At 36.7% G+C, this 17943-nt stretch overlaps 1 protein-coding gene across 2 annotated transcripts in view; it reads right to left on the bottom strand.

Moving 5' to 3' along the window:
- Positions 1-17943, bottom strand: part of LOC149806267 (multidrug resistance-associated protein 1-like) — a 225855-nt gene that overhangs the window by 24839 nt on the left and 183073 nt on the right. For both annotated transcript variants that reach the window (XM_089951214.1, XM_089951215.1), the window contains exons 26-27: positions 11716-11862; positions 3675-3833 (exon numbers count right to left, since the gene is read on the bottom strand). In XM_089951214.1, the coding sequence (XP_089807340.1) occupies positions 3675-3833; positions 11716-11862 (306 nt within the window). The remainder of the gene's footprint in view (positions 1-3674; positions 3834-11715; positions 11863-17943) is intronic.

Below are 17943 nucleotides of genomic sequence, written 5' to 3'. Positions count from 1 at the left end.
GATGGCAGTTTGTTCACAAACAGTGGAGCAAGACAGCTGAGAAAAAGTCTAATTGTTCTCGCTTCCAAAACAAGGAGATGAAGAAACACATACGAATTGAACAGCCAATACATAATGAACACAATAACGTAGATGAAGACTGGCAACAAGCACAAATATCATGAAAACGGCACTAAAAAAATGGAACAGCTGCTTCAAGCCGGTTAAGTGATAGTGGCCATCTTGTTTCCCATTATGTAGGGTTAACTAATATCCAGCCTACCAATATTAACTGTGGGCATTATGTAGGGGTAATTAATATCCATTCTATTAACTGTTGGCATTATGTAGGGGTTATTAGTATCCATCCTATTAACTGTGGACATTATGTAGGTTTAATTAATATCCAGCCTAATCAATGGGTGCATTATGTAGGGTTAATATCCATCCTATTAACTGTGGGCATTATAAAGGGTTACCTAATATCCATCCTATTAACTGTGGACATTATGTAGGGTTAATTAATATCCAGCCAAATCAATGGGTGCATTATGTAGTGTAAATATCCAGCCTATTAACTGTGGGCATTATGCACATGTGGGTACCCTCATTTTAAGGAATCAGTATTCCCAGCATCTGCTTGAAATTCAGTATTCTGGACCCAAACTCAGTATTCCTCATTTTGCTTGAAAATTAGAGGTAATTATTTCAATTCAGTATTATAATCAAAATTAAACAAACAAATGATGTAAAAACTGCTAAAATAAATTCTGAAAGCAAAAGGGCTCTTTTTAATAAAATAGTAGTAAAAAAGATTTTTTAATAAAAAAGTAGGAACTGAAATGACTCTGCAATTTCCAAGTCCAGAAACATCTCCTTTACAGCTCTGGTTACATGCTGGTGGATGCCAATGGCAGATTTAAATTTGCAATCAGAAATGTCATCATAGCTTCTGCCCTGGTAATCTTTAGCTGGAACTTATCTTTCTTTGCCTGGCTTGTCACATCAGTTGGTGTGGAAAAAGTTGTCAGTGCCATCACAACTTTATTTCATAGCTGTTTGTCACAATTCATGTCTTGCTCAATGTCATTGTGACTGGCAATACTGAAGATGCACATACAGTAAGAACAAAAGGCAAAGTGTTCCCCTTATTTTCCCTCTCAGAGAACTTATAATCATCCTTGTCTGATGTCTTGAAGATTTGTTTTACATGCCTTCTGCAGTGAAATATGTTCACTATCTTTGTTTTTAGGCCTTTTCTCCATCTTCACATTCACTCAATATTTGGAATGCCACATGATCTCTAACAATTAAAAATAGCTTTCAAACATAGGTAGAAGGATTTGTGGGCTATACTAAAACATGGTCCAATCTTTGATCTAAGTTGTTTTGTTCTTTTTAAATGAGAAAATTCAGTCATGCAGATGTAATGAAAAAATGTGTATTTCTGTACTTGCACTCATTTTCTGTAAGAAATCTGAAAAATCATACAGGTACCCAGCTCTGATTATGTAGGGCTAACAAATACCCAGCCTAATAACTGTGCAATATATAGGGCTAACAAATACCCAGCCTAATAACTGTGCAATATATAGGGCTAACAAATACCCAGCCTAATAACTGTGTGCAATATATAGGGTTAACTATTACCCAGATGGTACGAGCCAAATTTCTGATCTAATGGTTGGTACGAGTCAAAATCAAGATACTGGCTGGTATGTGTAGGTTTACGACAAACTAATTTTCAAAGTACTGTTGATGTTTCTGGTATGTGTAGGTTTACGACAAACTAATTTTCAAAGTACTGTTGATGTTTCTGGTATGTGTAGGTTTACGAAAAACTAATTTTCAAAGTACTGTTGATGTTTCTGATGGTGTTTGTTTCACAAACCGACCCTGAATAGGGATGGGCCGTTACAACCTGCCACACATCTGTTAACAGTCAGTAGAGATTAAATCAGTCTGCTGATAAGTCCTTAGGACGAAAGTTTCAGGTTAGCTTTCTCTATACTGTTACTACACAGTTAAATTTTCACCAATGTATTCAGATTATTATTAATGTAAACATATTTATCTTAGTCCGAGACTGGGACATTGGAATTCTCCCACAGAATAACCTGTTGTACCTGATATTTACCAAATTCTTCATTATAATTTTAGTAACTGATTTTATCTCGTAATCAATCCAGAATGTTCTAGAATGCAAAATGCCACTAAAATAACATTATTTTCATATAATGCCAATTGTGATCTTGGTTAGGTAGAGAGGTTTGTAATCTATTTGAGAAGTTACTAATTCCTGCATCTAACATCTTTAGCAGAATCATTTGAATTTGTTGTGTAATGATTTTGATTTGGGTGGAATTATTTATTCAAATTATTATTCACTGGAATTACAAAGTGTTCATGATAATATTCTTGGACAGGATGAGGGGGGTCATGGGTTTGATCCCCGGCCAAGTCATTCCAAAGACTTACAAAAATGGTACTAACAGCTGCCTCGCTTGGCACTCAGAATTAAGAGGTTAGTGGTAGGACTGGTTGGCCTGGTGTCAGGATAATGTGACTGGGTGGGACATTGTGCTACATGTCTGCGGCATGATACCCCAGTGCTAGACATCACTATAAACTGCCACACTGCAGGTATCGTAGCGATATGACTGAAAAATTGTTAAAAGCTGCATTAAAAATCCAAAACCACACACACACAATTGTTTTTTGTTAAAAAATCCAAAACCACTCACACAAAACTTGTTGGACTTTGCTCTTTTCTATTACTTAGTTGAAGACCACAGAGTCATAATAATCCCCACCAGTATGGATCCTCATTAATTGGTGTGGATCACAACGTTGAACAGAATCATCTGAGATCTTAATGACTCAAGTACCAAGTCTGGTCAAAATCTCATCAGAAATATGGATAATAGCATGTTCACAAGCTTGGACAATCAGAAGCAAGATGATGATGCCATTAATACCGAATGGCTTCTTATTACCAAACTTGTCTCCATGAACTTGAGGTATTTCAAGTTTGATAAAATGGATCAGAAATGCAGACTCCTGAGTGGTAAATAGCTCAACCAATCAGCTGCAAGATAACCTCATTAATATGCATGCATATCACCCATTATTGAACTTGTCCAAGATCTTGATGATTTAAGTATATATTTCAAGTTTAATCATTAAAAATATGGTCTACAGAGTGGTAACAGGCTCAGCCAAAGATGAAAGATAAGCTTATTACTTGCTCAAATTTCCACTGTCCTGAGATAATGATGATATAAACCTATATTCTAAGTTTGATCAAAATAGGATCTATGGATGGACAAACAATGGCAATAAGGCCACAGCATAAGCTCATAAGACCTTATGGCCAGGTGAGCTTAAAAATTACACGACTTCTTGCAATGGGGATTTTTGTATATTTTACATACGTATTCACTTAAATCTCCAGGTTTCCAATATTAGCATAACAAGGAATAGCCACGCCTTAGTTGCTGAGACAGTTAAATCTGTGTCTGTTCATTAGAACCATTTATCTCACCTGTGTCTGTGTAAGTGAACCATGTGTCTTCCCTTTGTTCAACTGCACAATGTGTTTCTCCTGTGTCTATTAACCTGAAACTTGTGTCTCACCTGTATCAATCAGTTCAACTGAACTATGTTTGTTCAGCTGAATTGCGTGTCCAACCTACCTGAGGTATGATGGTGAGCTTGGAGCGGAGGTCATGCAGCCCAATTTTACTAATGTCAACTCCATCAATGACAATTCTACCTTGTACTGGCTCGATGATTCGGAAGAGTGCCATTGTCAAAGACGATTTTCCTGCTCCAGTTCGACCCACTATACCCATCTGAATTAATAAAAAGATTCTCTATTACCTATTCAACAAGCCCATTTGGGGCTGAGACACTAACCTAGTTGACAGTAGTACAACAATTGTTTCAATGTTTCTACATATGTTTGTACAGGTGAATTCGTTTTAAGAGACCAACCCTTCTGCCAAAAACAGATCATGTTCTCTCAAGGCAAACTATCACATGTAACAGGTCATAACACATTATAATCAACAGGTGGTCTCTCATAATTTGTTGTCTTTTTATTCAGGTTTTACTGTATCTTCTCAGTATTTGATGGTAAACAAAATCACTGGTCAAAAACTGAAATGCATTTATGCCTAGATGCTTTCTGTCAATGTTAGCTAAATTCTTTTGTTTAGTTTTTTTTCTTAATAAAGTTGTTTAGAATGGTTTTCTAATTTTAGTAAGGTGGCCATATTTGGTGGCAGATATGACCATTTACTTAAACTTAAAATGCTTTCTGTGTTTGATGTTTACTGTCAAATTTGGTCAAATTCTGTGGAAGCAGATTTTGAGAAGATTTTAAAAGGCTTGTCAAGTTTTAGTAATGGTGGCCATACTTCATAGTGGATAGGCATAACAAGGACAAATTTAAAAACCCTTCATGCCAGGGTACCTTTTGCAAATTTTTGGTCAAATTATGTGAAGAAATTTTGAGAATAATTCATTTCAATGAATGGCTGACAAAGTTCCAGCATATCATAAACATGGTAAAACCTTAAAGCCATTAATGCCAGGATGCATAAACATGGTAGAAACCTTAAAGCCATTAATGCAAGGATGCATAAACATGGTACGAACCTTAAAGCCATTAATGCCAGGATGCTTCTGTCATGGTAGAAACCTTAAAGCCATTAATGCCAGGATGCATAAACATGGTAGAAACCTTAAAGCCATTAATGCCAGGATGCATAAACATGGTACAAACCTTAAAGCCATTAATGCCAGGATGCATAAACATGGTAGAAACCTTAAAGCCATTAATGCCAGGATGCATAAACATGGTACGAACCTTAAAGCCATTAATGCCAGGATGCATAAACCTGGTACGAACCTTAAAGCCATTAATGCCAGGATGCATAAACATGGTACGAACCTTAAAGCCATTAATGCCAGGATGCATAAACATGGTACAAACCTTAAAGCCATTAATGCCAGGATGCATAAACATGGTAGAAACCTTAAAGCCATTAATGCCAGGATGCATAAACATGGTACGAACCTTAAAGCCATTAATGCCAGGATGCATAAACATGGTACGAACCTTAAAGCCATTAATGCCAGGATGCATAAACATGGTACGAACCTTAAAGCCATTAATGCCAGGATGCATAAACATGGTACGAACCTTAAAGCCATTAATGCCAGGATGCATAAACATGGTACGAACCTTAAAGCCATTAATGCCAGGATGCATAAACATGGTACGAACCTTAAAGCCATTAATGCCAGGATGCATAAACATGGTACGAACCTTAAACCCATTAATGCCAGGATGCATAAACATGGTACAAACCTTAAAGCCATTAATGCCAGGATGCATACACATGGTAAAACCTTAAAGCCATTAATGCCAGGATGCATACACATGGTAAAACCTTAAAGCCATTAATGCAAGGATGCATACACATGGTAAAACCTTAAAGCCATTAATGCCAGGATGCATACACATGGTACAAACCTTAAAGCCATTAATGCCAGGATGCATACACATGGTAAAACCTTAAAGCCATTAATGCAAGGATGCATAAACCTGGTACGAACCTTAAAGCCATTAATGCCAGGATGCATAAACATGGTACGAACCTTAAACCCATTAATGCCAGGATGCATACACATGGTAAAACCTTAAAGCCATTAATGCCAGGATGCATAAACATGGTAGAAACCTTAAAGCCATTAATGCCAGGATGCATAAACATGGTACAAACCTTAAAGCCATTAATGCCAGGATGCATACACATGGTACGAACCTTAAACCCATTAATGCCAGGATGCATACACATGGTAAAACCTTAAAGCCTTTAATGCCAGGATGCATAAACATGGTAGAAACCTTAAAGCCATTAATGCCAGGATGCATAAACATGGTAGAAACCTTAAAGCCATTAATGCCAGGATGCATACACATGGTACAAGCCTTAAAGCCATTAATGCCAGGATGCATAAACATGGTAGAAACCTTAAAGCCATTAATGCCAGGATGCATACACATGGTACAAACCTTAAAGCCATTAATGCCAGGATGCATAAACATGGTACGAACCTTAAAGCCATTAATGCCAGGATGCATAAACATGGTAGAAACCTTAAAGCCATTAATGCCAGGATGCATAAACATGGTAGAAACCTTAAAGCCATTAATGCCAGGATGCATACACATGGTAAAACCTTAAAGCCATTAATGCCAGGATGCATACACATGGTACAAGCCTTAAAGCCATTAATGCCAGGATGCATAAACATGGTAGAAACCTTAAAGCCATTAATGCCAGGATGCATACACATGGTAAAACCTTAAAGCCATTAATGCCAGGATGCATACACATGGTAAAACCTTAAAGCCATTAATGCCAGGATGCTTCTGTCATGGTACAAACCTTAAAGCCATTAATGCCAGGTTGCATAAACATGGTAAAACCTTAAAGCCATTAATGCCAGGATGCATAAACATGGTAGAAACCTTAAAGCCATTAATGCCAGGTTGCATAAACATGGTAAAACCTTAAAGCCATTAATGCCAGGATGCATAAACATGGTAGAAACCTTAAAGCCATTAATGCCAGGATGCATAAACATGGTACAAACCGTAAAGCCATTAATGCCAGGATGCATACACATGGTAAAACCTTAAAGCCATTAATGCCAGGATGCATAAACATGGTAAAACCTTAAAGCCTTTAATGCCAGGATGCATAAACATGGTACGAACCTTAAAGCCATTAAAGCCAGGATGCTTCTGTTATGGTACAAACCTTAAAGCCATTAATGCCAGGATGCATAAACATGGTACAAACCTTAATGCCATTAATGCCAGGATGCATAAACATGGTAGAAACTTTAAAGCCATTAATGCCAGGATGCTTCTGTCATATTTAGTAAGATCCTGCTGAACACCTTATAAAGTCTTTCTAAGTTATTTTTTTATTTTGAGTACATGCAATGGTGGCCATTTTTATGATGAATTAGCGACATTTTGAAAAAAATATCCTTACTTCCAACAAACCTGGCTGAATTATTTTGTTGAGAGTTTGAAATTATTTTATTTCTAGTAATGGCAGCCAAATTTGATGGTAGAATGACAATATTAAAAAAAAATTCAACCTTGTTAAGCAAGAATGCTTTAATTCTATCAAATTCTAAAGAGTGCTTTCTAAGAAGTCATCCTATAATAGATCATCCATTTTCATTAATCACCATTAATGCAATTTTTGAGTGTGGATCATCATCCTGTATAAACAGGAGCCATGTTTGATGTAAAATAGGCATCATTTATGTAACTCTAAAGACCTTTCAGGCCAGGATTGCTTCTGTCAAGTTTGGTCCAATTCTGTTAGATAGTTCTTGAGAAGGCTTTCATTTGGCTCATGAAAACAACAAATTAAGCCACCATCGTAAGTACACAGCTTATTAGCCACGTTGTCTAACAATCATCATGCCATTAGTGGACCAGTGAATCATACCATCCATTCCCAGCAATAATGACTTCATTTTTTGGCTAATAATTATTCCTGTTAAAGTATTCAGATCTGTATCAAATCTAGCTGAGAAAATTGTAGTGATATGGATATGGATACTACCACCTGTGATATGGACATTAGTATGTACTAGTGATATGGACACTAGTATGTACCAGCAATATGGACACTAGTATGTAAGAGTGATATGGATACTAGTATGTACCAGTGATATGGACACTAGTATGTAAGAGTGATATGGCTACTAGTATGAGATAGTGATATGGCTACTAGTATGTACCAGTGATATGGCTACTAGTATGTACCAGTGATATGGACACTAGTATGTACTAGTGATTTGGACACTAGTATGTACTAGTGATTTGGACACTAGTATGTACCAACAATATGGACACTAGTATGTACCAGCAATATGGACACTAGTATGTATGAGTATGGATACAAGTATGCACCAGTGATATGGATACTAGTATGCACCAGTGATATGGATACTAGTATGCACCAGTGATATGGATACTAGTATGCACCAGTGATATGGATACTAGTATGTAAGAGTGACATGGATACTAGTATGAAATAGTGATATGGCTACTAGTATGTGAGAGTGATATGGATACTAGTATGCACCAGCAATATGGACACTAGTATGTAATAGTATGCATACAAGTATGTACCAGTGATATGGATACTAGTATGCACCAGTGATATGGACACTAGTATGTAATAGTATGCATACAAGTATGTACCAGTGATATGGATGCTAGTATGTACCAGTGATATGGATATTACGACCAGTGATATGGACACTAGTATGTACCAGCAATATGGACACTAGTATGTAATAGTATGCATACAAGTATGTACCAGTGATATGGATACTAGTATGCACCAGTGATATGGACACTAGTATGTAATAGTATGCATACAAGTATGTACCAGTGATATGGATACTAGTATGTACCAGTGATATGGATATTATGACCAGTGATATGGACACTAGTATGTACCAGTGATATGGATACTAGCATGTACCAGCCATACGGATACTATTATGTACCAGTGATATAGATATCAGTATGTACCAGTGATATGGACATTAGTATATGCCAGTGATATGGATATCAGTATATACCAGTGATATGGATATTAGTATATGCCAGTGATATCCCAGTGACATGGACACCAGTATGTACCAGTGATATGGCTGCTAGTACCATGATGTGGACACTACAGTATTTTCACACTATCCTATTTGTTTGTACCCCCTCCACATTTTTAAAAATAAAAAGGCATCAAGGATATAAAATTTAAAAACGTATTTATTTCGTTCATTGATTATTAATATCAAACCTGAATGTCTGCTGGTGGTCCCAAACACTGTTCACTTAATGACATTTGAAGCAAACATGTTTATTTTTAACAACATGTTTGCCATATTGGCTTGGGTCAATGTATTCAAGCAACAGATGTGATAACAGTTCACTGTTTTCTTTGATAATATCAACAATTTCAAAAACTTTGGAGTTACATCTCTTTGAACACATGTATTCAAATGTTTTTCCTATTTATTTGTCCTGAAATAGACTGTTCTGGGAACAGAAATGGACAGTGAGCAGTCTGTCTACTTGTTTACATCGAGAGCTTCTATTTGCATTGAAACACCAACAGGTTGACAGTATTAGGGACCCACCCACCCCTGAAAACAATCAGGTTAGAAATTATAAATCAATGAATGAAATTACAAACTTTTGTGCATTTTTATATGCTTAACAATTTTTGTTTTTAAAATCGGTGGAGACAAACAAATGAGAGGGTGTGTGAATACTATAGTATGCATCAGTGATTTGGAAACTAGAATGTATCAGTTATATGGAAACCAGAATGTATCAGTGATATGGCAACTAGAATGTATCAATGATATGGAAACTATAATGTATCAGTGTTATGGAAACTAGACTGTATCAGTGATATGGAAACTAGAATGTATCAGTGATATGGAAACTACAATGTATCAGTGATATGGAAATTAAAATGTATCAGTGATATGGAAACTAGAATGTATCAGTGATATGGATTCTAGCATGTACCAATGATATGGATTCTAGTATGTACCAATGATATGGATTCTATTATGCACCAGTGATATGGTTATCAGTACAGTGATATGTATATAAGTACAAGTCATATGGACACTATGTGAGAGTGATGTGATCATCTGATATCGATATGGACACTATCTAAGAGTGATGTGGTCATTATCTGATATTGATATGGACACTATGTGAGAGTGATGTGATCATCTGATATCGATATGGACACTATCTAAGAGTGATGTGGTCATTATCTGATATTGATATGGACACTATGTGAGAGTGGTGTGGTCATTATCTGATATTGATATGGACACTATGTGAGAGTGGTGTGGTCATTATCTGAGTAATATGGACACTGTGAGAGTGATGTGGTCATTATCTGATATTGATATGGACACTATGTGAGAGTGGTGTGGTCATTACCTGATATTGATATGGACACTATGTGAGAGTGATGTGGTCATTATCTGAGTAATATGGACACTGTGAGAGTGATGTGGTCATTATCTGATATTGATATGGACACTATGTGAGAGTGATGTGGTCATTATCTGAGTAATATGGACACTGTGAGAGTGATGTGGTCATTATCTGATATTGATATGGACACTATATGAGAGTGGTGTGGTCATTATCGGAGTAATATAGACACTATGTGAGAGTGATGTGGTCATTATCAGAGTAATATGGACACTGTGTGAGAGTGATGTGGTCATTATCTGAGTAATATAGACACTATGTGAGAGTGATGTGGTCATTATCAGAGTAATATGGACACTATGTGAGAGTGATGTGGTCATTATCGGAGTAATATAGACACTATGTGAGAGTGATGTGGTCATTATCTGAGTAATATGGACACTGTGAGAGTGATGTGGTCATTATCGGAGTAATATGGACACTGTGAGAGTGATGTGGTCATTATCGGAGTAATATGGACACTGTGAGAGTGATGTGGTCATTATCAGAGTAATATGGACACTGTGAGAGTGATGTGGTCATTATCGGAGTAATACGGACACTATGTGAGAGTGGTGTGCTCATTATCTGAGTAATATGGACACTATGTGAGAGTGATGTGGTCATTATCGGAGTAATATGGACACTGTGAGAGTGATGTGGTCATTATCGGAGTAATATGGACACTATGTGAGAGTGATGTGGTCATTATCTGAGTAATATGGACACTATGTGAGAGTGATGTGGTCATTATCGGAGTAATATGGACACTGTGAGAGTGATGTGGTCATTATCGGAGTAATATGGACACTGTGAGAGTGATGTGGTCATTATCGGAGTAATATGGACACTGTGAGAGTGATGTGGTCATTATCGGAGTAATATGGACACTATGAGAGTGATGTGGTCATTATCGGAGTAATATGGACACTATGTGAGAGTGATGTGGTCATTATCTGAGTAATATGGACACTGTGAGAGTGATGTGGTCATTATCGGAGTAATATGGACACTATGTGAGAGTGATGTGGTCATTATCGGAGTAATATGGACACTATGTGAGAGTGATGTGGTCATTATCGGAGTAATATGGACACTATGAGAGTGATGTGGTCATTATCGGAGTAATATGGACACTATGTGAGAGTGGTGTGGTCATTATCGGAGTAATATGGACACTGTGAGAGTGATGTGATCATTATCGGAGTAATATGGACACTATGTGAGAGAGATGTGGTCATTATCTGAGTAATATGGACACTATGTGAGAGTGATGTGGTCATTATCTGAGTAATATGGACACTATGTGAGAGTGATGTGGTCATTATCTGATATCATTATGGACACTAAGAGTGATGTGGTCATTATTAGAGAGTGAAATGGACACTGTCTGAGAGTAACATGGACACTGTCTGAGAGCTGGTAAGAATATTCCGTATCAAATGTTATACAAATTACTTTTAGAAGATATTCATTCACTTATTCCTTTCATTCATCACATCTTCTTACACTTAATGGCCCAAGGACCAAAATTCTGCCCTAAATTACACATTTCTGTATTGATTTTAGAAGACTCTGTAAAAATTAAACATAAGGCAACATCTTGACAATTTGAGAACACATACTTTTTCTCCTGGATTGATGGTACAGTTTATGCCTTTAATCACCAAGTCCAAACCTTCACGATAGCGGGTGCCATAATCTTCAAATGTGACCTGCCCATACTCTGGCCACATGCTGTCTGGCCTGTTGTCTGGCATAATCCAACTTGCCTGAAAAATACAATGTACTAGCTTTATGAATGAAATGAATGACAATAATTCTGTTTGCAATGGCAATCTATAAAACAACAGCCAAAAAGTCAATCTGTGTGGTTTAACTTACACTGCATATTGTGTATACTACAAGGTAAACTCAGCCTACTTCACATAACTAGGTTTGCATCATGCTTTGGTCTGTGACTGGGCTACTTCATATAATGAGGCTTGTAACATCCTCTGATCAGTGCCTGGGCAGCTTGATTTAACTAGGTTTGTATCATGCTTTAGTCTGTGACTGGGCTACTTCATATAACTAGGTTTGTAACACCCATTGATCAGTGCCTGGGCAGCTTGATATAACTAGGTTTGTAACACTCTTTGCTCAGTGCCTGATACTGGTAAAGCTGACTTTGGTCCTTTGCCTGAATAACTTTATACTAAACAAACCAATTTTGTTGGTGTCTCTGAGTACTATATGTGTATATGATGTGCTGTTTATGAGTACTCTATATGTGACATATCTAATGTGAGAGTACTCTATGTATCTGACATATCTACTGTGCTGTGTATGAGTACTCTATGACATATTTACTGTGTTGTTCATGAGCACTATATATATGACATATCTACTGTGCTGTGTATGAGTACTCTATATCTGATATCAACTGTGCTGTGTATGAGTACTCTTTGTATGACATATCAACTGTGCTGTGTATGAGTATTCTATCTGATATATCAAATGTGCTGTGTATGAATACTCTACGTATCTGATATATCAACTGTGCTGTGTTTGAGTACTCTATGTATCTGATATATCAACTGTGCTGTGTATGAGTACTCTATGTATCTGACATATCTACTGTGCTGTGTATGAGTACTCTATGTATCAGACATATTTACTGTGCTATGTATGAGTATTCTATGTCACTGAGAGATCTACTGTGCTGTGTACGAGTACTCTATGTATATGAAATATCTACTGCACTCTGTATGAGTATTCTATGTATGACATATCTACTACACTGTGTATGAGTTCTCTATGTATTTGAAATATCTACTGCACTGTATATGAGTACTCTATGTATCTGACATATAGTGTGTTGTGTATGCATACTATATGTATCTGACATACCTACTATGCTGTGTAAGAGTACTCTATGTATTTGACATTATCTACTGTGCTGTGTATGAATACTCTGTATCTGACATCTTTTGTGCTATGTATGAGTATTCTGTGTATCTGACAGATCTACTGTGCTGTGTATGAATACTCAATGCATATGAAATATCTACTGCACTCTGTATGAGTATTCTATGTATCTGACATATCTTCCATGCTGTGTATGACATATCTACTGACTATGTACTCTATGACATATATACTGTGCTGTGTAAGAGTACTATATGTATCTGACATATCTACCATGCTGTGTATGACATATCTACTGACTTTATGACATATATACTGTGCTGTGTAAGAGTACTATATGTATCTGACATATCTACCATGCTGTGTATGACATATCTACTGACTCTATGACATATATACTGTGCTGTGTAAGAGTACTATATGTATCTGACATATCTACCATGCTGTGTATGACATATCTACTGACTCTATGACATATATACTGTGCTGTGTAAGAGTACTATATGTATCTGACATATCTACCATGCTGTGTATGACATATCTACTGACTCTATGTACTCTATGACATATCTACTGTGCTGAATCTGGGCACACTAAGTATCTGACATATTTACAGTCATGCCAACACCCTCAGTTGTAGTTAACTGTAAAACTGACCCAAAAAACTCAATCTGGTCTCAATCTGGGATCCAATTCTGTAATTTTCAAGATGAAAATCTGTAATTATCCAATTCGAAAATAAGTTTTATACACACCTTGGTATGACCACAAGAGACTTAAATAAGCAAGAAAATGGAATATTCACTTTGTAATAATGATCAATTTATATTTTGGAGATCTGATGTTTATCTAATTTTACAAACTTCCACACAGTAGCTGGGAAATCAGGAGTTTCTACTGACATTCTACTATCTGAAAAGAATTTCCAGGAATTCAATATGAGCTGATTGTTTTTCCTTTTTAACTGCCGAGTCTTGAACACATATCTGATATTTCTGAGCAATTAGATTTTCAGATTAGCCATTGGTAGTAATAGAGGCTGTGAGATTGACACTTTTTTCATTCAGGACAAACAAGACATCATTAGAAGACTGGATGACCATTCATCCAGGAGGAGAAAAGACAAAAACTTCAATATGTTCATTGTGGCATTCATTGTTTTAGTCCAGGCTGGCAGAATTTTCATTCTGGACCAAATAGATATCAAAATTAGTATCCTGCTGAAAAAATCCATGTTAATATGACTTAACACCTTGGGGGAAAATCAATAACAAGATTTTTTTAAGACGGCCACCATGGGGGCCATACTGGATGTCAGACTTTGGAACCATTTTGATTTAGTACCAGCAAAATATGATAAAAAGTCCTCTGGTGAAAAGACAATGCTGATACGTCTTTCCATCTAGGCTGTATAGTGATAAGATTTTCAAGATGGCATCTGTGACAGTGAAACTGGTGAGCAGATTGGCACAATTTTTATTTAAACCAACTAGATATCATAAGAAGTCTTCCACTGAAAATTGTATGCTGATATGACTTTTGTTCAGGAGGAACAGCGATAACATAATTTTCATGATGGCTGCTGTGGTCGTCTTAGTGGATGTAAGGGTGTAACGATATACCGATTTACCAGTAAACTGCGATACAAAATGCCCAAAATGGTATATCTTGATAAGAGTATAGTAATAACAGTATACCATTTTTGTTCTTCATTAACATTAGCCCATCCAGAACTAGCTTTGAGCACATCAACGTCTTTTATTAGGCTTAATGTAGTTACCAAAATGGCAGCTTCTGTGTAAGAGCTAATGAAGAACCCAAGAGCAAAGAGTTCTGTTGGGAATAATTTTTCACTAAAAAGGGAGTTTTGCACTAATACAATTGACAAAACTGTTGCTGTGTGTAATATGTGCAAAACTGAAATCAAGCACGCAGGCATTACAGCAAACCTCTCAACTCATTTACAGCATCACCATCCTTCCAGAAGTACTGTGCAACAGAGTGACACGGGGCCTGGAGTGGCCGAATGGTCTAAAGTGCTCTCTGTTATGGATCACTGTCATCTCACCTCTGTTTGTGTGTGTCTGAGTCTAGGATTCGGCCAATGTGGGTATGTGAGAAAGCTTGCCAGTAGCTACTCGTGGGTCGGTGGTTCTTTCCAGGGTTTTCCCGGGATATTCCTCCACCATTAATACTGGCCGCCATGCATAGCCTATCGTGTGCTGAAAAATGGCATTAAACTCCACAACAACAACAACAAAGTGACACAATGTCTAATGCAACAGCCAAAGGTTCCCTTAAAAGTGTATGTATTGTTTCAGATCGAAAACAAAAGATTGCAGATATGCTAGGTGCACAGACTAAATACAAATCTTCAGCACCAAGGTCCACAGCCATCACTCGTACCATTGCTAGTTTCATTGTTCACGACTTGCAGCCATATAGTCTTGTATCAAACAAAGGATTTTTAAACAAGGCATCGGTGCTTGATCCACGATATGTTGTGCAATCCAGAGAGGTCTTCTGAGAAAATTATCCCAGATATGTATTTACAAGTCAAGAAAGACATAAAAGCATGCTTGCACTTAGCATCTAAAATTGCATTAACAACTGACAGTTGGACTTTCAGAGCAACAGAATCAGATGTTACAGTAACCGCATGTTTTATTTCTCTAGATTGGGAACTAAAGAATTATGTGCTACAAACATGGGCTCTACCTGAGAGTCACACAGGTACAAATATTGCTGCAGTTCTGTTGTCAGCTGTTAATGAATTGTGAATTCCATCCAATCCTCCACTGGTAACTGACAATGCTTCAAACATGGCTGTCGCAGCATCAAAAGCAGGATGTAACCTATATATTGGTTGCTATGCACACACTTTAAATTTAGCTGCCCAGAAAGGCCTGAAAATCAATGATGTTAGCAGACTTCTTGGCAGGATCAGAAGAATTCTCAACTTTTTTTCTCCGCAGCACAGTTGCTGCAGGAATAACCAGAGACAAAATTGAGCTCCTAAACTTACCAAAACATAAACTAATTCAAGATGTTTGTACCTGATGGAACTCAGCAGCTGACATGATTGAAAGGTTTCTGGAACTACAACCAGCTGTATATGCTGCCCTAACCAGCAAAGAGGCGTGCAGTGTGAACAAAGATGTAAGTACCTTGTCGGAAACTGATATCAGAAATGCTGAAGAAGTATTGGCATGTTTGAAACCACTACAGACAATCACAACAGTGTTGTGCACAGAAGAAACATCCACCATATCCATCAATCTTCCACTGCAGAATCAACTGTTGACTACACTTATGGCACCGTCTGATCATGATTCAACATTGGCGAAATACATGAAAGAAACTTTGTGAATGATCTTTCGACTAGATATGAAGGAAACAATTTCCTCCAGATAGCAACTGCTTTGGACCCCAGGTTGAAACACCTCCCTTTTCTGACTAACAACAATCGATTTGAATCTTCAACCACTTGGCTCTGGCTGCATCCACTTGTTATGAACAGAATCAGCCAAAGAAAGTTTTACTGGTATGCCAACAGGATTCAGCTACTGATGTTCCACCTCTTCCTGCATTACCAGCCTTGTCAGCTGAGGATATCAGCACAACTACATCTCATCAAATGAAAAGAATAAAGACAGATGAAGATGCTTCTGACTCATCCACATTAGCTAAAGTTGACTCTGTTTCTGTCTTATCTACAGCTGCTGATGCTTGCATTGCTCTAACAGATGCAAGTTCTTTTTCTCCAAAGATAAGTAATGCTGGTCTTGCTTCCATGTTTGGAGATGTGTATGTTGTGAAAGTGGAGAAAAATACTAAGACTGTTCTTGAAAAAGTAACTAATGAAACTGAGTGCTACAAAGATCAGAAGCCCATTCCTCTTGCCCAGAACCCATTACAATGGTGGTGTCTCCTTTGTAAACACAATGAACTCTGGACTTTGATGGCTTCACTTAAGGTGGATAGGACACATAAACAAGTTTCTCTAGAAAAATGTTAATTTGCTAATCCTTTGTTTCAAACACAGCTAAATAAGCTGACATCTTCCAATTTTGTCCAGTTGAAAAAGACTTTGTTTTATCTAGTCACATTAAATATTTTGTGTTCTTTCTTTTATTGGAGAAATTTATAGTTTGATAGTAAGCCAAATTAGGTTCTTCTGTGATTTTATTTCTACTGCCTGTTAAGCAATCATTCTCTCAGCTTCAAACCAACAAAGGTTTGGAATAACTGATATTGTTAATTTATTATATTATTCATTTTTCTAATCAAAGTAGGATATTTATCAATGTGATAATTTGTGATTATGTGTTGTTTTTCTTGTGTTTATCCCTTGTCATGATTGTACTGCAAGAAATGAATCTTTAGATCATTTTGATTTGAAGACTTTCTAATCAGGCAAAATAATTCTAAAACTCTTTTCCAGTATTTTTGTTTCCAGCTTGTAGAAGTTTTCACATCTTGATATATTTATTGTTTTCTAAACAAGTGATGTGATTATTACAGTTACTAGGTGTTTTTTGGTGGAATTAAAAGCAAGATGGTTTCATTTTCTTCTTCATATTTTTTTAAATGCAAGGAAATTGCTCACTATTACAGTATGAAATATACAAAATCAAAATTCAAGTTATAAATGCTATCAATGACCAATACATATTGGTATGTTTCGCAATACAGACAGGCCATATTGCAATATATTGCAATACATTTTTTCCTGGCAATACTCACCTCTAATTGGATGTCAGATCAATATCATTTTCATTTACAAAATATGAAACTATAGAGTGCCACCCTGGGACCAACTAGACACTAAAATTGTTTTGGACATCCTAATACTACCATTTTCATGTAGAATCAACAAGACATCCTAATATTACCATTTTCATGTAGGATCAACTAGACATCCTAATATTACCATTTTCATG

The sequence above is a fragment of the Sinohyriopsis cumingii genome, chromosome 2 (genome assembly GCF_028554795.1).
Source record: "Sinohyriopsis cumingii isolate HCF-2022 chromosome 2, ASM2855479v2, whole genome shotgun sequence".
NCBI lineage: Eukaryota > Metazoa > Mollusca > Bivalvia > Unionida > Unionidae > Sinohyriopsis > Sinohyriopsis cumingii.
This window is presented reverse-complemented; position numbering and strand designations above follow the sequence as displayed.